The 26,111-nt window shown below is 34.8% G+C and overlaps 2 protein-coding genes across 24 annotated transcripts in view; one reads left to right on the forward strand and one right to left on the reverse strand.

Moving 5' to 3' along the window:
* The window catches only part of LOC110375042 (filamin-A), a 307,158-nt gene that overhangs the window by 42,413 nt on the left and 238,634 nt on the right, over positions 1-26,111 (forward strand). The window lies entirely within an intron of this gene.
* The window catches only part of Cadps (Calcium-dependent secretion activator), a 52,073-nt gene that overhangs the window by 21,696 nt on the left and 4,266 nt on the right, over positions 1-26,111 (reverse strand). For 11 of the 23 annotated variants that reach the window (XM_064041751.1, XM_064041762.1, XM_064041761.1 and 8 more), the window contains exons 2-14: positions 12,486-12,565; positions 12,063-12,155; positions 11,391-11,484; positions 10,840-10,957; positions 10,459-10,626; positions 9,779-9,963; positions 9,502-9,587; positions 5,043-5,051; positions 4,155-4,312; positions 3,564-3,644; positions 3,283-3,452; positions 702-858; positions 291-412 (exon numbers count right to left, since the gene is read on the reverse strand). In XM_064041751.1, the coding sequence (XP_063897821.1) occupies positions 291-412; positions 702-858; positions 3,283-3,452; positions 3,564-3,644; positions 4,155-4,312; positions 5,043-5,051; positions 9,502-9,587; positions 9,779-9,963; positions 10,459-10,626; positions 10,840-10,957; positions 11,391-11,484; positions 12,063-12,155; positions 12,486-12,555 (1,511 nt within the window). In that variant the 5' untranslated portion in view covers positions 12,556-12,565. The remainder of the gene's footprint in view (positions 1-290; positions 413-701; positions 859-3,282; positions 3,453-3,563; positions 3,645-4,154; positions 4,313-5,042; positions 5,052-9,501; positions 9,588-9,778; positions 9,964-10,458; positions 10,627-10,839; positions 10,958-11,390; positions 11,485-12,062; positions 12,156-12,485; positions 12,566-26,111) is intronic. The other 12 variants (XM_064041765.1, XM_064041764.1, XM_064041750.1 and 9 more) reach the window with 10 other exon arrangements.

Genomic DNA, 26,111 nt, shown 5'->3' on the forward strand with positions numbered 1-26,111 from the left:
TATATGACTTCTGCCACATAAATACAGATCCATGTAAAGTATATGCCATCCACCGAAAATTAATTCCGTCTATAGAGTGACGCAGATATTTTGAAATAAAATATGGATCAACCCGGTCTATTTCGAATCCTACATTTTGTATCATATTTTATGTTGCAATAAGTATTACAGTTGATTCTGAGCAGAAGCCTAGTACAGTCCAGAGCATTGAGATCGTTTATTATACATAGATGAAATGTCGTAAACTAGATTATCTTTTAACTAAGTAGGTAATAGTAAAATTAACTTACATAGGTTTAGAGGCTTCAGCTTGATCAGTCTGCAGTTTGTCCCCTCCCTCAACTTCCATAGTGCAATAAACTATTCTATTTGGTGCTAAAGACTTCAGACCTTTCACCTCCATAACAACCACCTAGAATGTGTTCAACATGGCAATATTATGAGATACATGCTACCGTGGTACATACCCTTGAAGAACTACCATATAATAAAAAACAAACCACAATAATGATTAAACAATAAATTACGGTATCTTTATGATTTAAACGAAACATTCAAATGTTACAAAGTGTAATGAAGTAACCCATAACATAATACAACTGTGAAAGTAAATGAAACATCTGAACAAAGTTGATAATAAGAAAAACAAAAGTCATTTGTTCGAAATTAACATAAAGTGGTTTTCCTCTCTTCTAAGTTACCTCTATTTGGAATGTAAGCACTACATCCATTTTCGTGAGCTGAGTGTCCACATCACCACCATCAGCTTCACCCGTCAGTTTGTTGGCAAGCGAGCCTTGCGATCTGAAACACAGCTGCTTACTCAACCTTGGACTCGGATCCGGTCCAGCGTTCGATCTAATCACCATCAAGCAACCATTTCAAAATACCACCACCAAATATATTGAACCCACATAAATTATTTCACAAACATTTAAAATCATTGATCATTATCATGAATTACATGTTAGGAATGATATCCACAGTTTAAGGGAAGGAAGCGATCGTTACATTCACAAGCCCGTGGGAGTGATTGGTGGCATACATTATGAGATCCCATCACCGATACCAAGAATGATTAAGCATACAAAAGGGTAACATTACAAATACGTTGGAACACATTATCTATAACTAAAGTACTGGTAAAATGGCGTTAAGGTATTTAATGTGTAAAGCGAAATGTTAGATAATAGAGACTCCAGTTCATAAGCCAAGGAAAGAGGTCAAGAAAATAAAGTGAAAGACGAGGCAATAAATCCGATAGTGCACTTCCATGTCGAGTCTACTTCAGTCGATTTAACTTTGACGGGTGAAGTTACTCAATCTATGCCACATAGTCTAGTGCTTTCAACTGGAGCCTCGTGATCAGCGTAATGAAATTTGTAAATAAGAAAGCGAAGCCCTACCGAAGCATGAAGCGTAGATTTAATATATTAAATGAAGTTATAGTTATAAAATTAGATAAACATAATAAAAAGGAGTAAAAATGTGAAACAAAAATTTAAAGCTGTGGGGTATATTTAAAAGCTTACGACACTAGTTTTTACATTTGGGGCATTTTATCTACGTTTGTAAAATTAAGCTGACGCTTGGGTGTTATTGTAGCTATTTAGACTAGTATTATAAAAATGTTTATCTACGTTTTATTTAACTATAAGCTTATTAAAGACTTCTGGCAGTGTTGTGGAAGCTTTAATAAATCCATTGTTGTCATTTCCTGTATTTTTAATAATTTATTTAATTGGACCACTATTTTCTTTATCTAAATTATTAATGTTAGCAGTAAGCTCTACTCTAGTTTACTTTTACTTGTCTACAGTGGTCCGTTTGACAACATAAGGATTGCAAACTGTATCATTCATGTAGGGAATGTGTTGGGGTCCTGCTACACAAGACACGTGCTTTAAATTATCAATTCTGTACTCATTACTTGTACTTCCTTTAATATTACCGTCCGGTTATGTGCCAGGGACAGAAAAAAACCAAATAGAAATCAACAAGTAGAAACAATGAATGTCTGGATGAACGTCTAAGGATATATTGACTGTTAGAATGATTATTCTGACTAATTTGTGTTCAACATTATGTGTGAAAGTAATGAAACCATTCCGATGATTCCTTGCTTTTCTATTTGTAACATTTGCCTTATCAACATGTTGATTAATAGTAGTAAATAAAACAGAAGTGTTTTAGCAATCGTTACAAATGAAAAATACATTTGTTTGAACACAAGAAAGAAGATTTATATAGTCATGATAAGTTTAGTATGAAAATCAACGTTACATCCAGATGAGTATATCAGTCAAAACCAAACATTTCTAATAGTGAAGAAGATGAACAAGACATGTTATTAGAACAGTTATTTAGTTGTTTCAGATATTAAATATTTTCACAAATTATTGCAAATACGCCAAACATAAAATTGTAATTAAATTGTTTTTTCTCTAAAATGTATAGCGTATTTGCTTTTTTGACGTTTGAAGTAAAACACCGAATACGTATCCTTTTCAATTTAGAATTTTGACAATCGTAACACAAAATTGAAAAGTTTACGTCCATATTTGAATAACAGACACAGAATATTAGTACACATACATATCATTCATGCGAAGAATACACAAGACTTTGTAAGAAGCTGTAGTGCTGTATATAAAAATGTATATTCTTTGCATAGAACGCGCATTTTCATAAAACAGTATAGATTTTATGTAAGTAGGTTTATATATAGTCCAATTCAATTCAACATCCATTCAAGATAGATCAATCAAAGATAAAATACCGCTTAGCCGGCTTATATAACGTCTTACATAACATGATCGAAAACCTAGCAAAAGAGATTTCTATACCAAGGAAAGTAGCAATATTAGTTTTTATCGTTGATCAATCATCAGCAAACATCGATCAAATTCAAATACAGCATTATTTGACAAACATCGACATTTATGGAATGAAACACTCATACTAAATAATTTTCAATTTTGTTTAGATATCTACAATAGAATGCATTTGCATCAAAGAATTTGCAGATTCATTCATTATTGAAATGTCATTTGCAGGAAATTGTGTAAAAGATAACTTTAATCGGAGTTTATCCTGTGGCTGTCAAGCTTGCTAAAAAAAAAAAAACTATTTATTGTTGCAAAGGCATTCTCAAATTGTTGAAATAGACATCTTTTAACACGCAAAGACATTTGGATCCTTTCCCAAAACTGTCTGCGTGTGAAAAGTGAAACAAAAAAGTTTAGATCTTCTTTTTCTTTACACCTATATTAAAACACTGACCTGTGATTATACCGCTTGATTTTATGTAGGCCGTATTTGGAGTCGGCCCCGCCCTTAGAAACGGGCAAGGACTCCAAGTTGGCCATCAGGAGGTTGATAGAGGACTTCAACTCTTCGATGTATAGCGACTCCATCTCTTTCAGCACGAACTTTGGCATTAGCTTGCGATTCTACAACATCATCATCATCAGTTACTGATGATCAGTATCAACTTCAATAGTTTCTAATTTCATAGTTCTGGTTTTTGGTTGTATAAGTTCTTTGCCAGAAACGTGTTATACCTTTTCCATTTCGTTGACTTTCTGCATTCTTCCATCCAATTCTCTTCTGATAGCTGCCGCTTGTTCATCGGCTGAATCCAACTGTGAATATAATCCCGTATGTTCTTAAAATATTCATGATCATGTCCAAAAAATCTATTCGCAAATTAAAATTATAATTCAAATATGTAATTACTCCGCTACATAAATCAGCCAAATTCAAACAATATTTTATTTAAGCCCATTTAATTAACCTTCAGATAAGCTTAATTATTAGCGATCACAAAGTAACACGAATGCTTTGATGTGAATTAGGAGCTTCAAAAGAATTCTATTTTGGGACCTCGAGCTTAAGTATGCCTACACAATGAAAGGCTTCTCGAAATCTGTCACAATTTTGATGGAGGAAAAACTCTTACATTTATTTAGCCTCAATCACCTTTTTTGAAGATACAGTATTTAAATTATTATAAAAAGCACAAAGAACCAATATTAATCTTCAACAATCATTTTTGTAAATTCAAATATAAATTCTTCAAAACCTTTGACATTTCTAATGATTATGACGATATCAAAGCAGAAGAAAGTCTAGACTCAAATAAAGATACTCACAAGAAGAGCATTGAAAAGCAACTGGTGCTCAAACTTCTTGACTCCGAGGATTTGTTGGAACATGTCGTAGAGCTGTTCTTTGCTGAGGATGCATTCAGCGTTGAGGCTCTGCTGCTGCGCTCGTGAAGGTCTCTTCGATTCGTCATCTCCAGGAATGCCTGAAGGTGGACTGGTTCTTACGATACTTGGTAAAATTGAGATGAAAGCTGGACACTTTTGTGTAGATATTAAAACAAGAGAATCATAGTAGAATCGGAATATTGATATAGAGGAAAAAGTACATATGTGTCACGTCAGTTGTGAACACTTTCAGATTGTAAATGGAAAATAATATATAATTAGTCTAAGATCCGTTTAAGTTATTTTAAAATGCTGCTTTCCCTAAGAATAAAAAACACAGTTGAGGTGTATTTAACACTGAAAGCCAAGATTGTGATTTAAAACACATCAAATCATGCAGTGCGCTTATTGTTAAACTTACCTTGTAAATCCATAAACCTATACGTAACAAAATGTTAAAAATATTTATAAATGTGTTTTTTAAACAACCGCGTGTAATTGTAAAGTTTATTAATGAAATGCGGATGATATAAATGAACGTATGCTGTGGTTGTTGTTAGTATAAAAGATTGATACAAAATTATTCTTGAATGTAAAGCATTTTAATTAAGAAATATAACAGACGTTGATTTGAATAACGTTAAAGTAGAGATAATTTTGAAAAAGGAATGGGGCAGTGATTTATTTTTTAAAACCTTCGTAAGTATCCATTTTGTAGCTAAAATTGTTTTGATGTACAACAAGTACTAAAATCAAGCAACGGCACAAGACGTAAGCGAAATTATGGAAAAAAGGAAGGAAACAAATGAAAATCTTGTCGAGTGATACCTGTTATTCCTGCTCAGGATGTGTGAGAGAGACATGTCGTGAGAGAAAGGGAAAGAAACACAGACAGTGAGACAGACACAGGCACACACATTTTCAGGTACATTTAGTTATAGGACCAGTGTTTTGCAAACTTGTCATTGACGCTAATTTTGATAAGCACACTTTTGATGACCAATATGATGTCCAGATACTGGTAGTCCATTATTTCGAAATGTCACAAAGGTGTGCTTACATCAGTTTTAGGACATTTACATTCTACAATACCTATACAAACGGTTGCATTTACATGGTATTTGTTGACTGTTTCATTATAAGTTTCATTTTGGAATATCGGAATTTTCTTTATAGTATTATATATTCTATTAAATGCTTATTATGGAAACAACCAACAAACTTAATTACATTGTATCATTTTGCATATAGTTATTTTCGACTATATCTACAACGATCTTTATAATGAAAGATTTTAGTGTGATAAGACCAGGAGGTTTAGTTTGCAAAATGCTACAATAAACCAAAATGATCCTATTTTGAGAATGGTTGATAAAGTACATACACGGGATCATCATATTTCATACAAAATGGAGATTCGTCAGTAAGTTGATTAGTACCTTAATACATCTAAAAGATACTTTAAAAGGACATATTTAACAACCAATAAAACAAGTCATTTTGTAACGAACTCAAGTAAAAATGGTGATCCTAAGAAAATTCACGATATTAATATTAAAATGTTTCTGAAATAAAATAAATAAAAGGTAGATATTGAACTTGATGGCTTTTTGATTAAAAATAACTAAGTTGACATAATCACTACCGCACACAGATCATATCATTTCTTTGTGTCTACGGAGCCAGGCAATGTAATTTTGAATATCTTGTATAAAACTAATTGGAATATTTAATCAATTTCTTCCGGAGCTTGACAGTTTTGTCGTAACAATTAACCACCAAAAAATGAAAGGTTAATTGGAATCAAAGTATTTCAATCCAATAAAACCACAGTCAAACCGATTGGTTTTGAAATCAATAATTGCGTACATTTGCGGCAGTCTAACGATACAAATTGATACGAATTTTCGCAAATTACCTCGCGCTCTGGGACATTGTTAATATATTTATTACATTTCCTCGGATCTAACTCTTGTACAAATAAATTCAATTATGCTTTTATTCTCTTTTGTGTCTTCTATAAAAATGACACAACTTTTATCTCCATTCTTTGAAGACATCTAAAAGATGATGGATATATATTTTTTCGTGATCTTAGAGAATTAGTAAATGTACAACCAATTGCAGGTCATGTTAAAGACCCTGGTAGTCAGGCTCGCGTAGACCCAAGCGCTACACAAACATTCAAAGGCACATTGCAAACTTAAGCACATCAATATCTGATGCGTCATACACTGCGGCATGCTCCCGATCCTTCACTCCAAACTTAGCTGCCGTCAACGAGAAGAAATTTCTTCAGAAAAAGAAGACAAGTAAACTAAAGAACTATAGTTATTTAACCAACACCCTATTACCGAAACTGTAGAGACTTATTTAAGGCATCCCAAAATGAAACCACTCAAAACGCTCTTAATGAATTCATAAATTGATTTGATTTCCTCTAAATTGGCAACTAAAGGATTAATTAGAAATCAAATCAACTTTATAATTAGAAGATTTGTAAATAGCTTTGGAAGTCGGCGTTAAGCTGTAGGCGTGTCACGAACAGGCGTTTCATTATTTACATTAGTTTCATCAATAAAGTATCTGATTTCTTTTCGCCTACAATGTCCATTAAGAAGTTTATTTTCTTCTTAGAATATTTGATCTTCTTTACCTACTAATTCATGTTTATTTCTGTACGTTTCTGTAATGGTATTGTTATTGTACTGAGAATTGTTTTTGTAATTTAAATAAAACTACTTTTACGGATTTTATCGCGGTTATATTATATTATTTAATCCCGACGTTTCGGATCCTTTACAGCATCCATGGTCACGGGCAGACTAAGGTGTTGGTCGTCTTGATATATTAGTTACAAACAGCTACCCTACATTTTGTTAATTATTATTGACAATCCGATTCACGCAAAACGAGCTAACTGTATCCTTAGGTCGAGCAGTTGTAGGCTTGGATTTTGATTTAAGAGTTTCTATGATGGGATTCCAAGCAGGTGGTATGACCCAGCCATCTTCTCTATTGAAATTTGGATGTTTTTTAATTTCAATAGCCTCGCGAATCATCCTAGGTAGGAATCGGTTTTCTTTTGCAAGGACTTGTGGTTTATCAAATCTGATGTAATGCTGGGCCTTGTCTAGTGTGTGTTCACAAACTGCTGACTGTCTGGAACGGCGGTGTTTGACATCGGAGATGTGTTCTTTTACGCGGGTCCCTATGCTTCTTTTAGTTTGGCCTATGTAAGAGAGACCACAATCACATTCAAGCTTGTATACACCCGCATCTTGTAGAGGTATGTGACACTTGACAGGTGGTAAGAATTGACTAATCTTCTTCAGCGGCTTGAAGTAGGTTTTGATTGAAGCTCGCTTCAAGATGTAGCCAATCTTGTCTGTGACTCCTCTTATGTATGGAAGAACAGCAGGTAGACGCTCAACTGTGGCTGGTTTCACGCGGGTTCTGCGACGAGGGCGCGGTACTCGGAGCTTGTTGTCGTGCAGTACTTGCTTAACATGTTGAAGCTCAGCACCCAGGTGTTGTTCATCGCAGATCCCACGTGCTCTCTGAAACAATGATTTACCAACGGTAGATAACTGTGTTGGGTGGTGGTGGGACTCACCATGAAGGTATTTGTCTGTATGGGTTTTCTTCCGATACACAGTGTGACTCAAGGTGTTATTAGGGTTACGGATAACCAAAACATCTAAGAAAGCTAAGGAGTTGTTTGCCTCTGACTCCATAGTGAATTGAATTTTGGGGTTTATGGAGTTAAGATGATTTAAAAATGCTGTGACTTTGTCAGATGGTAGTATTGTGAAAGTATCATCTACGTACCGCTTGTAGAATTTGGGTGTTACGGGTGCAGATTGCAGGGCTCGCTCCTCAAAATCCTCCATGAAGATATCAGCAACAATGGGAGATACTGGGGAGCCCATTGCTACACCATCCACTTGCGTGTAGAAGTGATTATTCCACAGTAAATAGCCAGATGTTAGGCAATGTTTTAACAGTTCAGCATATTCAGTAGGCATGTTATTCTCTGCTAGTTTCTTAGACACAATCTTGATGCAGTCTTCAACGGGTAAGCATGTAAACAATGACTAAATAAGCATGTAAACCAGCCACAGTTGAGCGTCTACCTGCTGTTCTTCCATACATAAGAGGAGTCACAGACAAGATTGGCTACATCTTGAAGCGAGCTTCAATCAAAACCTACTTCAAGCCGCTGAAGAAGATTAGTCAATTCTTACCACCTGTCAAGTGTCACATACCTCTACAAGATGCGGGTGTATACAAGCTTGAATGTGATTGTGGTCTCTCTTACATAGGCCAAACTAAAAGAAGCATAGGGACCCGCGTAAAAGAACACATCTCCGATGTCAAACACCGCCGTTCCAGACAGTCAGCAGTTTGTGAACACACACTAGACAAGGCCCAGCATTACATCAGATTTGATAAACCACAAGTCCTTGCAAAAGAAAACCGATTCCTACCTAGGATGATTCGCGAGGCTATTGAAATTAAAAAACATCCAAATTTCAATAGAGAAGATGGCTGGGTCATACCACCTGCTTGGAATCCCATCATAGAAACTCTTAAATCAAAATCCAAGCCTACAACTGCTCGACCTAAGGATACAGTTAGCTCGTTTTGCGTGAATCGGATTGTCAATAATAATTAACAAAATGTAGGGTAGCTGTTTGTAACTAATATATCAAGACGACCAACACCTTAGTCTGCCCGTGACCATGGATGCTGTAAAGGATCCGAAACGTCGGGATTAAATAATATAATATAACCGCGATAAAATCCGTAAAAGTAGTTTTATTTAAATGTCTAATATTCGCGTAAGTGTCAGAAATCAATTTGTTTTTGTAATGTTCAGTAATAACCTTGAACGTGGCTAAAGGACAGTTTACTTCTCAAGTTTGTTTAATTTTCCGGAAAATCTTTAAGGCATGTACGTTTGAAGCATTAGAAATGAAGGAAATATAGTTAGTTCGAAGAAATTCTTTTTCGTTTTCGTCAACTTTAGCTTTTACCTTTGAGAAAAGCGAACCTTGTGCTTTGCATAAATTCCAGTTATGATTCTAATCATTTTACGTAAAATTTTGATGAATTATGTGGTTTAATTAATCCATTTTCCTTTTTACTTTACCAATTTATTTTTAATATTAATTAGTATTTGTACTTCAATAGCTCTTTAAAAGAACACATATGTTTCCTAGATCATGTTCGCTGTTCTCATCTAACTCCTCTTTTAAAGTTTTAAATAGATCGCGACACTTACCTGTACCCTTCATGATACAGTCAAACTTTGCCAACCACGATGATAGAACTGTTTCTTTACTTAATCCATCTATTTCTGGGAGAGACCTGTAAAAAATACGTCTTAGTACGAGTTTTATACTGAGGGAGCAAAATAAGAATATGTATTTTTGGTCGAATAATTTAAACCAGTGATGATGTCTTAAAACGATTCCAATTTGAAGAGGTTGATCTTGCAATGATGAATAATAATAAAAATGTCCTCCGGCATGCAATGCCAAATTGAGATCTACCCTAACATTCCAAACCTGACTCTCTTCTCGATGTTGTTTCTGAAAACTTCACGGAAGTCGTGGTGGGAGCAGGCCCCTGACTTGACCATCTGTTCCACTCTCTCCGACTTGAGGAACACGTCATGATAGGACTGAACTGCATTCTGGAATGCTTCGTCTGCCAGTATTTGAGTCTCACCCTTGAGGAAGGCCTGAAGAATGACAACTTTACTAATATATGCTCACCCAAATCTGACAGCAAAACTATTCGATCTAAAACGGGAAAGACATAAAAGTCGGTGAGCCAGTACGTTTATTACCAAATAGACGTATGATATCCGGTATGCTAGGATTCCATACCATAATATCGGAAACGTATAAATCGTAAATCTTTCCAGAGATACTACGAATATTCACTGTAGGTTATGTGGTTCTAGTATTCTGTTTTATATTTTCTACTATACTTTTAGAAAATGAAAAGGAAAAAATACTTCGAGAAACTTTATGATCCATTGTGGAAAAATACTGTTCAAGAAAGCAAGGAAAAGCTTTGTTACATAGTATTCTTGGAGATTTTATAAAAACTAAGCGATGTTAATCTTTTGTAAAATATCGTTTAACCTCAAGAGCTTTAACCTATTTTCAGAAGAGTTTTTAAAATAAAATTATATGTTTTTAAAATTATTATTAAAATATAATGATCTTACCTGAAATCGAGCTTGAATAGTTTCTAGTTGATGAGGAGTAAGCTTCGTATGTCTTCTAGTCATATCAGTAGGCTGTTTCGCGTTAAAAGGATGAGCGATACACCGAGATACAAAAACATATAGTTGAATACGGCGTTTCTTGTCTTCCTCTAGCTTTTCGATTTTCTCCTAAGAAAAACATGCTATTTACTATATTGCCTACTTAAGAAAGCTAATTGTAGATCTTATCATAAAAAAGCATATAATTTTAAATGAAGCATTGAAAATGTGTGCTGTCCGTTATAATATCGTTTGTTGTATACTTCACAACTGGTATGTTCTTTCAAGTTTATCATCAACATCATTCAAGTTTAACAACTAAATATTAAAACCTAAACATACCTGTGGATCCTGATCCTTGTCAGAATGGCTAGCACCAGATGGACTTGGTGAAGGTGCTGGTGCCTCCCCCGAACTCGCACTTCCAGTCGACGTCCTGCGCAAGAATGATCTACTCGATCTATAGCATTAAGTCGTCAATGTATATGAAATTCGTCTTTACACACAGACATGGCAACTTGTTGAGTGTATTTGTCCTTTCCTCCTTCTAAATAACTTTTGCGTATTTACACAAGTATATATTGATTCGTCAGTGTATATAGACTTATGGTTATGCTTGACACTACAAACTATTAGCACTATATATATTTGATAATAACCATAAGCGAGATCAGCAGCACAAATCTAAACTTTCCGTTTGATTTATTAATTGAAATTGATTTTCACATACTGATTTCTAATTAACTAGTTTAATAGGGTATTTTCTAAAGGTTTCAGGAATGGGAAAGGTCAAGGCAATTACTTCTAAAGTAGCATTAGATCTTTCTAGAATGTGTCGTGAATGGAAATGGACGTGAGTTATAAATTAATTTTGTGATAGTTTAGGTACTTACGCATGAGGGGGTGGTGCTAGGGCCGCAGCCTCTCTCTGTCTGGTGGCAGGATGCAGAGGTGCTGCTAACGGTGCCGTTGTAAGTGGACTTGGACCTTTAGAAAAATAATCTCCGTTGAACGATGTAAAACCTTTGAAACGTATGAAGGATCACGGTAATGGAAAATTTTATAAGGAAACACAATTACGTAAATAGATAATCAATAGATGTGCCTTCAACTACGTATTTTTAATTATGATAATAAACATTGTGAGTACACAAAGTTTGCTTCATTTTAATAAAATATTATCTAGAACTATGCACGGTTCTCAGAATAAAATGAATAGGAAATCATAAGCCTGGTTTCTTCCCTAGTCTAGACGAACAATAGATGGCATACGGTTGAACTATGACTGAATGAAAACTTTCATAGTTGAGTTATTTCGAACTATTGAATACGAATACAATGGACGTTTTGTTGGTTATGACAAATTCAAAGTTTATTTCTGCTTCCACTCTAAGTAGAGGTACTAGAACTTGATATATTAATGAAATTGTTGCAACGAAATCAATCAATGACTTGACGACCCACGATAGAACTCAGTGGCTAAGAATGACTAGGACTGGCGACCACAATGAAATGAAGTATGGCTAAGAAAAGAAATATAATAAAAATAAAATGGTCTACTTCACCTTTACCTGGCAGACCGGCTGTTGATCCTCTAGGCAGTTCTGGTTTCCCTCGCACTGATGGTCTTCCACCCGCCAGGGAACCGGGTGGCATAACTGTTGTAAGAAAAGTTATTTATAGAAGTAATATGTAAGGTATAAGGAGTTTTACACGTGTATTCCCTTGTGTAGGTAGGAGTACAAAAGTTTACCTAAGTTTTCTTCGGTTAATGTATTTTAAGTACAATAATGTAAGTCTAAAAACATGGATTAAGAAATAAATACTACTAACTTCACTGTTCCATGAGTCATACGTGAGACTCACCGTTTGTTTAACTACTATTAGACAGGCAGTGGCTACTATTTAAATATTTTTTAAAGTGTGATTATCTTTATTGAGTCTTTTTGTGTTGTATCTTGTAATTTCTCTTAAGTGATACCACTTACCAGGTAATTTAGAGGGCTGCTTCTTATGTTCATCCTCGCTGTCTTCTTCGGAGGAGCTTGGATCAATCATGTTGCTGCTTCTGTTGGAAAAAACATGACTGTCAACTGATGGTATCTCTTTAGCATCATGCGATTAATTAATTTCATTTTGCATACATGTAAGTAATCATCAAAATCTTCTTTTATATAACCAGTGACACGTCTACTAATCTTATTACATGTGTTTTCAAAGACAACAACGTTTTCATTTCGTAAGACATCTTCTCATCCAAGCAAAGATAAAATGTCGCAATTCTTAAAAGAGAAAGGAACATAACTTTCTTGAGTTTAAACATTGCTTTTGCTTACAAATCATACTAAAGTTCAAAAGCCAGAGCTATTGCCCATAAAGCAAGACTGAATATCAAATACATCAATTTATAATACATACGGAGTATGAAATATAAAATGTCGGGCAAAATACTACGTTATATATGTCCTGGTTACCAAGCTCATGAATAATTTACCATCCTCACACACCCATTATGTCTCACTATGCTTGAATTACTTTTCATATCCATGCATGAGCATTGAGCAGTGAAAACCCATTGGGTTATGGAAAAATGTGGCAAAAACTTTATTACGTCGAATGATAGTAGCTCTATGTTCATTCCTGTATTAGATCAGAAGATAAATCTAATAAACCAATACAATACCTAAGTTTCCAATATGCTATTCCAGTAACTAGACCAACCGTAAAAGTCGAATGAAGGAAAAAGCAAGTATTTCTTCCCTTTAGTGTTAAAACATGCAAAATGTTACCTAGTCTTCAATTTCATCAATATTGTTTTTATCTAGAATCACAGCAAAATCGTCTTTTTAGAACTGACTTCAGTATCATTAAGAGACGCTGAAAATACATGAGCTCGAAATCCTACTCTATCAAAGCGCCCCAAAGATGTATCGAACACTAAATTATTCATCTTGATGACATTACATTAATCCCTATCTCACAGGGATCTCTTACATAATGTATTATACCCTATTTCATATTCAAATTAATTTACAATTGATGGGTTTCTCAATTTTCTATATTTAGAATGATTATAATCTTTACTCAGTGTGATTTTTTCCGGAGCTTATTATTTTGAAGTGCCTATTTCGCTGTCAGCTATTTTCCGTCGATTCTCTTTGATGACATACAAAGATAAGAAATCAATATCCGAGGCCTTTGTTGAATTCATTTTGACTCATTTTGAAGTGAGGATGTTTTTATTAAGGATATTAACGCTCAGATTGCTAATTCTGTTTGTGAATTTATTCACCATAACCAGAGTCCGTTACAAAGTTACTTTGTCGAAAATAATATTTCGGTATCATATTAGACAATTGGTGAAATCACAGGCTTTAAGAAAATGAACTCTGTATTGTTGACATAAAGGCGACAATTGTTTGTGAAATGGCAGATTGCTTCTCGACCCCTCGTGCCTACAGTTCCTCGTTTCTCTTAATAATGCTGTCCATTACCATAAAATGCCGATCCAATATCTAGAGGATTCAATAAATAGGGCCACAGTCGGTACAACTGAAGCTATCGTATTCAATTGCATTCAGTAGAATGAATGCAAATAAAAAGAAAGGCAGACTAAGCCTTAGGAAGCTCTGAGGCTCAATTGAAAGACGCTATTGCGTCGTTATTGCTTTTAATTATTGTACCGTTTTTATTTTCCTTTATTCGTTTGTATTCAAGAGATATCGTTAATTATTTTCATTGATATTAAAATAAGAGATGAATATTAATACCTTCGTTATCATGTCGTTTCTCCAAAAATAAACATGAAAATTTTCGTATGCAATAAAATATTCATGGTCCGAAAGTGGTGTATCTGTTCCATCATTAAATTATTAATAGTGGCAACTATACGGAGCTAAACTGAGGATTCCATTTCAGTGAGCATTTTCATATATCTACAAAAGTAAATGTTATTACTAATATAATAAAGAGGAAACGTTTTTTTGTTTTTTTGCAGGCTCCGAATGTACAGAACCGATTTGAAAAAATATTTTAATGTTGTTAAGCTACTCTTTTACTGAACCTATGTTGACTATATCTTATCACGGTACAAGCAATAGGCCCACGGGACGCGGGTGAAACTGCGGGAAAAAGGCTAGTATTTTATACACATAGTAGTTTGCCGTCGAACCCTACAATTAATTAATTATTCAGTAGAGAGCGTTTGTTTCATTGTTCCGAGTAGAAAATCAGAGTAGCCAAAGTTGTTTGTAAGGGCACCTAATCTGTACAGAGGTCAAAAAGTTCAGGAAGGATGGTGAAGGTCAGGAAATATATTGTTGTGGAACAATTAAGAATTAATTGTTTCGGCTCGTTACCCTTTTAATGTCATTAGTTAGAGAGAATAGATAAGTTTGAAGTTTGAAATTGAGTAATGTCCATTCATGCTAACTATTCTGTTTTAAGCTCAACTTCCTCCGCTCTAAAATGATACAAATGATTAAGTAAATATCGATGTGTAAGAGAGAAGAAAAGCTCGGCATGTAAGTAGAAACTTTTGTATTAGATAGGTACAGCTAAAAATACTATAACCACAAGCAGACGCAAGTCGCATATTGATTGTTAATATGCAACAAATTAAAGAAAGTTTATAGAAAAGAAGTTTACCATTTATGTACAAACTTATATTGAAATAACCCTTGTTAATTACGATAGTGTCAAAAACATTTAACACTAAGTTCTATCATAACACAACTATTAAAACAAATAAAACAAAGAGTTCTATTTGATGTAGAGTCTTGAAATATCTTTATTTTCTTTCAATTACTCGTTCCCTTTGTATTCGCAATATTTGTTGTTCATAGCGAGTCGCTGAAAATAATCAAGGAGTACGTATTTATTTGCAACAATGGAACGCTGGCTGTTATTTGCTGTTTTATCACAATCTCCGTGTATTTTCTAGAGACAAAGGGGTTGCATTTGGATAAGGTTTTAATATGGTTATTATCTAACAGTGCAAACATATTTTGAATGTTAATGCAGAATATTTTAATGCAAAAATGTTAGAGATTTTTGTTTACTATTTTTACCAACAAGATAACTCTTGATGAAGGAGAACAGTCGAAGGTAAACTTAAATCTGAGAATTGTGTTCCTGAAACGATTGATTTCCAAAATAAAGTTCCACAAGTTTCACGAAAATTCAAACTTCGCAGTTAAAAAACCGACCAACTTCATAAACAATTTTCGGCGAGATCTTCAATAAATTCTTAAAACTAGTCAAAACTGCAGTAGATGAATCTTTAGCAGTGAATTCACTGCTAAAGTCTCACCGAATATTAACAACATGCCACTTTATATTCTACAAATCTCAGACTTAAACAGAAACTAGAGAGTAGATAAGTACAAAAGCTCATACATTTCTCCATGCAAGGGTCAACATAATCTCTCTCACAACAAAAACTTACAGGACAATAGCAACAAAGAAAATTACTGAAATGTCGCCCCACAAGGACGTGGAAAATTTCAAAATTCAACGCAGTTTATTTAAGGGTTAACCCTCGTCTAGATGAAACATGTTTCAACATTAATTAAGGAATGTTGTAGTTATGTTTTAAAGTTTAAAATGGGCTGAATGCTTTGCGTAGATGTGTGAATGTTTTATTTTTATCTGTCGCTTAATGTTACATGATATAAGACTCTCTACACTGGAACATCTATAACGCATGATGATAAGAATGAAAGTAATGGAACCTTAGAATACACTAAAATGTCTTTCACTAACAGACAGTGAAAAACGTTCTTTATCTATATTCCTATTCTCGAGAAAACTAACTATTAAAGAAATCAGTTCTGTCATTTTGGCGTGAAACCCGGACATTCAGATAGACAGACGAAGTTACCATCGCATTTATAAGGGTTCAATATAACAATATTTTTTTAAGGATTTAGAAGTATTTCAATATCTGAAGAACTACAATAACAAGGTTCAATAATACATATACTCGTAATAAGACTTTATTCTATTTTCATATCAGTTGAGTTCGCATGGCTTCCTCATATAATACAATTACTATTGTTATTTACTATAATATATTACTTGCTTTCATTGTAGGTACATTGCTCTATATTTAAGTTTGTATTATTATACTATTTAATTATATTACCTAATGTGAGTATTTTTAGGGACAGTCGATATGAATTTTGTAAACACAATAAATTTATTCACTATGCTTTTGGTTTACATTTAGTTACCCTACTTATTCTGAAAATGGACTATCAATTCGAATCCTTGTATAATTCTAAGAATTTGAGCAGTTAGAATTTCAAGAAAATAAAGGAGCCGTTTGACCTCCCAAAACATCTTTATTATGACAATTAGAAAGCTTGAAAATCCCTAAATTTCGCCCGGAATTCGGTTTCTGGCTCCAAAAATTTATTGGGCAAACGTTTAGAATAGTTTCGACCCTGCATTTGGTCGCAGATGCGAACACAAATTACTTCGGTTTTGTGTTTTGCTCAGACCGAAGGACGTTTAACAATTACCACTATTAAATTAATAGTTTCACGTAACTTTTAATAAGTACTATTTGTTGGGTAAATTCAAAAGATCCATCATATAATATTTATATTTAAGCAATGAAAAATAACATGTTTGTACTTAGGTAAGCGATTAACAAAGGAGCAGAAAGTCTTAAAATTCTCCGAATCCGTTATTTTTCTAGCTAGATTATCTTGCTCGCTTATCTATACCTTAAGCCGTTTGAGCCCTATTCTTCTATTTATTTCAAGTTTTCTTCATATTCCTCTTAAAGTTTTAGTAGCACCGTGTTGAAACCCCTTATATTCTCAACAGGCTTACATAATTCAACGAATAACTTAGACGTAAACGAGCTGCCATTTTATGTTCAAGGCTAAACCGCTGTCATAGCCTAATAAATCACGCTATGCCTACACTCAACACATACCCGCACACTATAGATTAAACAATTGACCCAATGGTTGTCATAAATATGTTTTTAAAACAATCTTAATTCCAATCCAAGTTTTCAGTCGGTCTGATGCCTGCTAAATACCTGATCTTTGTAGTGTACGTACTACCATTCATCTTTCATTTATATTGATTCAAGAGCCCAAACCAACTAACGACCGACTAAGGCCGGCAATACACGGACCGCTTGTAGCAGTCAGCCGACACCTTCAAGCTGCGACTGCTGTGAACTGCAGAGTTCTATAGACGCACATACACGAACCACTCGAGCAGTTGCAAACCTTGCAACTGATTCAGGCGGTCGACAGCTATGCGGTCCATGTATTGCCGACCTTAAAGTTTGCAGTGTGTCTAGTATTTTGGGTGGTTTTTATGACTGTGAATGGCCTACATATTGTTACACAAAACATAGAAAAAAACACTGTTTCCAAGTGAAGAGCTCAGATTCCCAATTAGTATAAATAAAAACCACTTGAAAGCTTGGAAAATTTTCAACGTTTATATCTATAAATAGTTCAAGTTCGACTAAGGTTATTGTGGATTAAAATTAGACAAATAAGACCCTTAAAAAGAGGTTCGAGACAAATTGTTAGATTTTTTCTCCATTGTATTTTTAATGAGGATACAACAAGCTTTGTTAGGTTATCAGATCAATAAAGCATTATAACTTTTAAATAAGTAAGAAGATTACAGTATATTATGCCTTATTAAAATCGGGCATTATCATAGCTATTAGGAATCTATCAGACAGAGAGCGGTCACGCGGTCGAGCGTTCGAGCAGTCAGTTCTGCGTTCAAACTCCACTACTACTAGGTACTTCTACTTGACCGACGCGGTCAGAATGCCTCCTCTCCCTGTCTGATAGATTCCTTAGGTCAAGCAGCGTCAATATTTTTCTTTCATCCAACTGAGCGTTCGAGCAGTCAGTTCTGCGTTCAAGCTCTATTACTACTACTTCTACTTGAACGACGCGGTCAGAATGTTCTCCTCTCCCTGTCTGATAGATCCCTTAGGTCAAGCAGTATTAATATTAGGTATTATTTGTTTGAACGTGTTATTGAAGCAATATATGTTGAAATGGAGTTTCTCATAGCTCCTGTTTAGGGAGATTCCACACAGTCAATATATTCACACATATGCTTTATTAAATAAAGCTATAAATATAGATAATGTAAGCAACTATGTTCTTAGCTCGTATATTATACCTACCAGCCTCCCATCCCCTCTGTTACGTGACGAAAGCCGTAATGTTGTCATTAGTTACGTAACGCCATAAGTCCTACTTTTTACGGTACCTCTGGGAGGCTTGAACAAACAAGGCACTTCTGTTTTTGTTCCTCTCTGTCCCATGTACACAACGAGGAAAACATGATACTTTTATTTATTTTTTATCTCGGACGATGCAGGTACAAAAGCTCATTAGCACCTTTTTTCGTTGTTCACAATGAATAGGTAAAACAGCTTGGAAAATGATTATGGACTGTGAAAAATAACGAGCTGAAAAATTGATTGGACCAAACTTTACTTTAACTTACTTTAAAAAAATAGTTTAAAAAACTAAAAAACACGCTAATCATGTATTGTCATCAGAACTCAGAGCGTGGTAAAATTTCATCCAAACTAATCGAAGACAATTCGGGAAGCGGGTAAAATTAAGATTCTAAAATTTTCTTACATAGTACCTACATGGTTACAAGTGAAACTGATGTAGGTAAGCATGTTAATAAAGATTTTTTTTGTTTGTTTGTTAAAGGCACCGAAACTACTGAAACGAATTGAAAAATCCTATCACTGTTGGAATGTTATCCTCATCCTGCGTAAAAGGCTATATTTTATCCCGATACTGGCAGTAGTTTCCACGAAACGCGGGAGAAACGGCTAGTATGATAAAAGCGGATAATGAAACGCCTTTTCTTTTTTCGCGTTTATTTGATTTTCTTATAAGAACACAAGTTATAAACGAATAACAAAAGTTGTGTTCCACAATATCCCACGGGGATACAGTAAACTTTCAACACTGGTTGGCTTCAACGCAATCCCCTAAAGATTGGTCTGGGAAGAAGGGTACCTACGTGTCAGGTTATCTCCTATGGGGGATAATTTACAGTTCCCCGTTATAAAATGACTACATCTCATTAGCTACTCCATCCATCCTCCGAACCTTTTTCCCAACTATGTCGGGGTCGGCTTCCAGTCTAACCGGATGTAGCTGAGTACCAGTGCTTTACAAAGAGCGACTATTCTGTCTGACCTCCTCAACCCAGTTACCCGGGCAACCCGATACCCCTTGGTTAGACTGGTGTCAGACTTACTGGCTTCTGACTACCCGTAACGACTGCCAAGGATGTTCAATGATAGCCGGGACCTTCAATTTAACGGGCCATCCGAAACACAGTCATTGGTGTCTAAGATATCCTTAGAAAGTACATACAAACTTACAAATACCTAGGCGTATGTACTTGAAACAGTACCCAACATAAAAAAATCCTTAAACAATAAAAAACGCACCACCTAAGTTAAAAGAAAAACAACGTCATATACTTACCACATCCTTTCATCCAGTATAAGTTTAACGACCTACATAAAAGCGAAGCATATAAAGTAAATATAATACATCACGGGAGTCACGTGGTTGCAATAAATTTCTTCCATAAGAACTTAAGTGGGTTATTGGAGCAGTTTTTCATATATAATTCAACGCGCTAACAAGTTTCTCCGTAGCAGTATTAATATTTTAAAGTACGACTGACCGGTCGATAAGCTGGCTAGTTCGTTTTATGTGTAGACGTGAAAACATCGTTTTTCGCATGCTATGGTGAAAGTTATAAATGCTACTTAGTACTAATAATATTAATGCGAAAGTTTGTATGTATAGATGGATGTTTGATGCTCTTTCACTGACAAACGACTGCTGAAAAGTTGAAACTAGACAATAATATGTATAAATTATATATTGGAATAACATAGTAAGTATATATATGCTACTTTATCCCTCTAAGTGGGAAGGAGTTTCCGCGGTAGTCGAGTGAAACCGGTAGTAGAATCTTGTCTATACCTATACTAAAATTAAAAAACCGAAGAGTTTGTTTGTTCAAAAGCTTTACATTTAACGTTACAATTATCCTTATTGTTCTAATCACCACAAAAAAACAATTACCTAGCACTTTTAATTTTGTTTCTATTTTCGTTACTACAGAAGAGATTTAGATAAAAGGTTAACATTTCAAAGGAAAATTAGCTGTCTTCCTTCATCCCTTTTGTCCTTAAGGCCTCGTAAAGATGTGAGGTTTATGTCCAGTTGTCAAGCCCAATGGCCCAGTTGGCTTCAGTCGGGGGAAATACTTGGCAACGGTACCATTTTCCAAATTTTAACAATAACTGCGTTATGAAAATGGTATCGGTCAAGGCAAACCAATTTCTTTATGACCGGGTCAATGTTTTGTTTGTTTGCCAATCAGGGTATTGTGAAGTAGGTTGTGGAAACGACCTTATTACGAAGAAATATGAATAAAACTAATGTTTGGTATTACAGATTACTTAATAGAATTATCAAATCCTTAGGTATTTATTTTTTAAACGCGAAAGTAACTCTGTCTTTCTGTCCAGATTTCATGCCAAAATTACTGCCCCGTTTTTATGAAATTCGATAGAGCGTCTAAGCTGATAAGTTCAGCTAGAGCCTGAGAAAAGTCAAAAGCTACTTTTTATTCGTCTGCAGGAGATTCAGTTCCCTGGGGACTCAAATGGAACCGTGGGGTAGAAAATAATTCAAAACACGCACTTTGGGTGATAGTTAAATACGCTGATATAGTAAAACAATCAACTAAACTAATATTTCCTAATGACTCAATCAACCAAAACAATAGTACCATACTTATATAACATTACATTTAATTTTCCTTTTCCATAACAATTGGAAAACAAGTGACGTGTTACAGGGAAATTAATTTGCCCCTTCGTGTAGTGCTATAACCCCATGACTCACGATATACCACCATAGTTATGCTACTTAAAAAACTATAATAATTATAACACTTTTGCTAAACAAACCGATTACTGGAATAACTGTTTCAAAATATCATAGAAATACAAAATGTCTATGTAGTCTTTCGCGTAAAATATTCTGAATTAGCTGTTTCCCTCCGGATTCAGCAGTGTCTCGGAGGAACTACGTCACTGCTCCGGATAAAATATAGCTTATATTACTTACTCAGGGATAGTGCAGTCTTCCAATAGTGAAAAAAAAAACAAATCGGTTCAGTAGTTTTGGAGCCTGTAGCCAGAGTATCTATTATCAACCAAATAGGTTACATTTGGCTGAAAATAGCGTAGAAAGTTAGAAACAGGATGCGGACATAGGATTTTATCCTCATCCGGGTACGGGAAGTAATTCCCTCGGGAGGTGGGTGAAACCGCGGGCGAAAGCTAGTAAATGTTTAAAATATATAGTGCTTAATACCAAGTAGATGATTTTGTGAACAACCGCCAACACAAAAAGGCTTTATAACCATAGCTACGCAGCTATAATATATTTGTAATAATAAGTTATATTCCAATTTTAGTGACGATAAAGATAGATTTCAATAAATATCTTCCAACAAAATAATCGATAGTGAATAACTACTGCAACATAGTTTCAGGATGTTGAACTCATAACCAATTGATTGAAGTATTTCGAAGTAACAATTCTGTTCAAGTGAAAAATCATTATGCATGCAAAACGTTCGTGTTTTTCAATGGGTCTTTCAACTATCCACTACATTGCTAACTATCCACTACATAGCTTTTAGAGTATACTGCATAGGTACTAAACAATCGGCCGACAGTTGACCACATACATGGCTGGCAACTTCTTTTAAACAAATATCTTGATTCCAATCAAATACCTTTTTTTTTTAACGACGTGAAAAATCATCAAATGACCCTCTCCCGCTGTGGGTTAGCAGCGGTGAGTTAGTGTCAGACTCTTACTGACTAAAAACCGTCGTGTTTCGTCGTAGGCCTTTTATGTACCAGGGCCGCGGTAACTCTTTCGAACAATCCCGCAACCTGATACCAGCTAAATACTTGATCTTTGTTATGTGCGTACTAGCACTCATATTCATACTGATTTATGAGACCAATCGAACTATCGACCAACTAAAAGTTTGCAGTGTGCGGGTGGGTATCTACTATTAATCCTATCTGCGTTATAGGACCAAACGCCATAAAGTCTAAAGACCACTTATATGTTATGTTAGAACTGCAAAATTCGACTATCATTCCGAATTGATAACAAAGTTTGACCGATATGCTCAAAATATACTTAGCAACAGTAAACTAGAACCGAGTATTATTCCATAAGTAATTTGCATACTACAAAGTTTTATAAAAGTTATGTTTATAGAAGAAACAAGCATTAGGTACTATTAAATCTAACATAGGCCTTTTAAAGAAACATGGCACCCTACGGCTATAGACATAAAGAAAATATAATTTTGGTCCTCTTTTTTAATGTTTTGGTAATTTAAGTCTTGCCTGAAGCAACTAACTAGTCCAAGAGAAATTAGTGAATACTTGTAAGATATAAGTAAAATGTCGCTATATTTTCCATGTTTCAGATCATCTAAAGTCGTACTTAAAATAGAACTGATTTATTCTGTCACCCCGAAAGAAAAATGAGCAATCACATTTTTTTTGGCTAAAAATATGTTTTTCCTGCACGTGGCATTTTAGAAGTCGGCGTGGGTGATGTCGAAGGCAAAACCACTCTAAATGTTAAACAAAAGAATATTTCTAAAGAGTCGTTCTGTACAGCGGAAGCCGAGACAAATCAAAGTTCGATCGTTCAGCTTGTGACCCCGATACATGGAGAAAAAAATGATGTAGGCGGAGGTGCCATAACGGAAAATCGCCTAAGAAAGAAGCGCGCCAAAATGCGGGTGTGCGGGGATCGGGGAACCTTACTGTTTTTGCCCTAATACGCCTTCTTTGGGTCCGATCGTCGACAGATATCTCAAAGAATCCGAACGTCTTGTTAGTGTTAGTTAGCCTTGACACTCGTAACTGATTGTTTTAGTCATGCCCATGCCGACCGTACGAATTTGAACTAGAAGAAGGCGCCTGACCTACCTGCATTATGAGATCGCCGCTCTTTCCTTACTCTGTGTCCCGAAAATACTCGTGAACTCTTGGCAATATTTTTCTTGTTACAATAAATCGCTTTGAAAACTGAGCCGAGCCTGAGGCACGTGATATGTCAAATTGTTGTTGATTTTACTTTAATGTTAAGTGGAAAGTCCTTTGTGTATCTGAATTACCTTGTCTATATTACAGAGAAAATAGTTTTAAAGATTGTCATTTTCTTCAGGATAAAGATTGAATGTCTTTATGAAAAACATGACGGTTTTACAATCAGGATTAATTCTTTCTGTTTATTTATATCGCTGTGCATGACATATTTAAAATACAAATATATATATCTACTAATTCATAAAAAGAAAGATTTGATTGTTTGTTAGTTTGCTTGTTTGAATCAAATAGGCTTCGGCCGATTTGAATTATTATTTTACTGTTAGGCAGCTACACTATTTGCGCTGAACATAGGATATGTTTTATCTGGGAACTCGGGTGAAACCGCGTGGAACAGCTAGTGCGAAGTAGATTTCGCACAAACACAAATAGCTAGCCCATATTCCTACTACTAATGATCACTCTCTACCGTCAATTTCAATTAACTATTAACTATAGCATTTTTCAGCTAATTCTTTCAGCCTAGACCAAAATCGATAACCTAGAAAATGATTATCTTTAAAAGCCTTAAATCAGACCACTCGCTGAGAGACTAACTACGCCAATTTAGACTTTAATAGTATGTTATTAAATGCTATTACTATAATGGGTAGGGGATGATGTTCCTATGGGAAATCATGTTCGCAAAGCCTTTTAGTTTCGTCGAGTAGTTTATTAATCTTATTTCTCATGTTTCGAGGGAAATATTTTGTTTAAGTGGGGTTGAAGTATGTTATACATTATTCTATTTAGTTATAGTCAACTAGGATATGTGTAGCTATAATAAATAGAATAAAGAGGATTATTTTTGCTTGTTAGTACCCTAAAATCTTCGAACTTGAAAACTTCTTTTAGCTGGAAAGCTACACTCTTCCCGAGTAAAATACGCTATATTTTATCCCGGTACAGGCAGTAATTGCCACGGGACGGGGGTGAAACCAGAAATCGGCTAGTGTAGCTTTAAGTACCTACACCTTTCGCTGTTTAGAAAAATTAAAACGAAAGAGCGATCCAAAAGCCTTTATCCGACATTTAGCGAGATACTAACATCTTTCACGTGGATCAACAATAAAATTACCCGACTTTAGAATCAAACATTAGAAGATTGACGAGCCACGCAGTCAACATAATGTATCCTTTACACATACGGTACTTTTGTCAAGCATACAAGTAGACCTCTACTTAATTAAATGATAACATTTATCATATGCATACAAATTGGTCATAATCGCTATCAGATAAATAACCGTAGTAGGTGCCTTCAATACATAATTAATTCATATTTTATGACATCACTTAGGTGGACAAGGGTCAGTGTATTTATCGATCCTAATATTGTCAATTTGTCAGTTTGTATTAATAATTAAGCTGATTCAAAATAGATTGAAAATTACTGGGCATCCAAAAACCGCCCTTCACTACTTTCCGTCCGTTTTTTTACGAAGAATTTTTGGACCGAACTCCCCTATCAATATCCTACCACTGCGGTAGTAAGCATTTCTGTTTTGAAAAGAGTGTATTTGGAGTTTCTTGGCGGTTCTTCTCCATAAGACCCATCCCATGAAACCGTGCTCCTAGCTATTGACGTTTCATAAGAACCTGTAATAGGTTCAAATAAAAATATTGGCTTTGTATTTGTACAGTATAAGTCTGAATGAGGCTTGTGTATACCATATTGCATTTACAGTCATTGAAAGAAAAACTGAAAGCAAACAATTACTTAACTACCCTTCAAACATAACCTTTGGTAGCTGTCGATTACACGAAACTTGATAACGAATTTGAAGTGGGTGTAAAGTGTTTTGTTGATAAACTACTTCTGTTTAATTAAAACAATAAAAGAGTATGCTTTTTGAAAGCATCAACAATGAGGTTGATGGCAAGGATTCTACTAACTTATCTATTATTATTATTTGAGGAAGGCAGATAAGCAGTCGCTACACATAAAGCACTGATACTCAGCAGCATCTGATAAGGCAAAAATCCGACCCCAAAATAGTTGAAAAAAAAATATACAGATTATTGTTTTAAATAGATTAGTATTGTACGTAATTAGTATAAGCACATATACCTATTATATTTCGCCAGTTCTATATAATTCTATCGATACTTGCCAAAAACTTAACAAGAGAAAACTTCGATGGCAAACCCCAAAAAAAGATACTCTCGCTTGACATGGAACAAAATCCCATTACAACCGTGTACTTCTAACCATAGAAATAACTGTATCAAAGCGAGATTTCATAGCCTCAACTCCCATTATTATATTCCCCTTGATGTTATAGAATTTGGTATTAAAGCAACATCAAATATATCCTGAATAAATAATGCTCTATTCCGAAGCCTCAGGCTCTCCCTTTGAATGTTTAAACTT

This window comes from Helicoverpa armigera, chromosome 26 (genome assembly GCF_030705265.1).
Source record: "Helicoverpa armigera isolate CAAS_96S chromosome 26, ASM3070526v1, whole genome shotgun sequence".
Lineage (NCBI taxonomy): Eukaryota > Metazoa > Arthropoda > Insecta > Lepidoptera > Noctuidae > Helicoverpa > Helicoverpa armigera.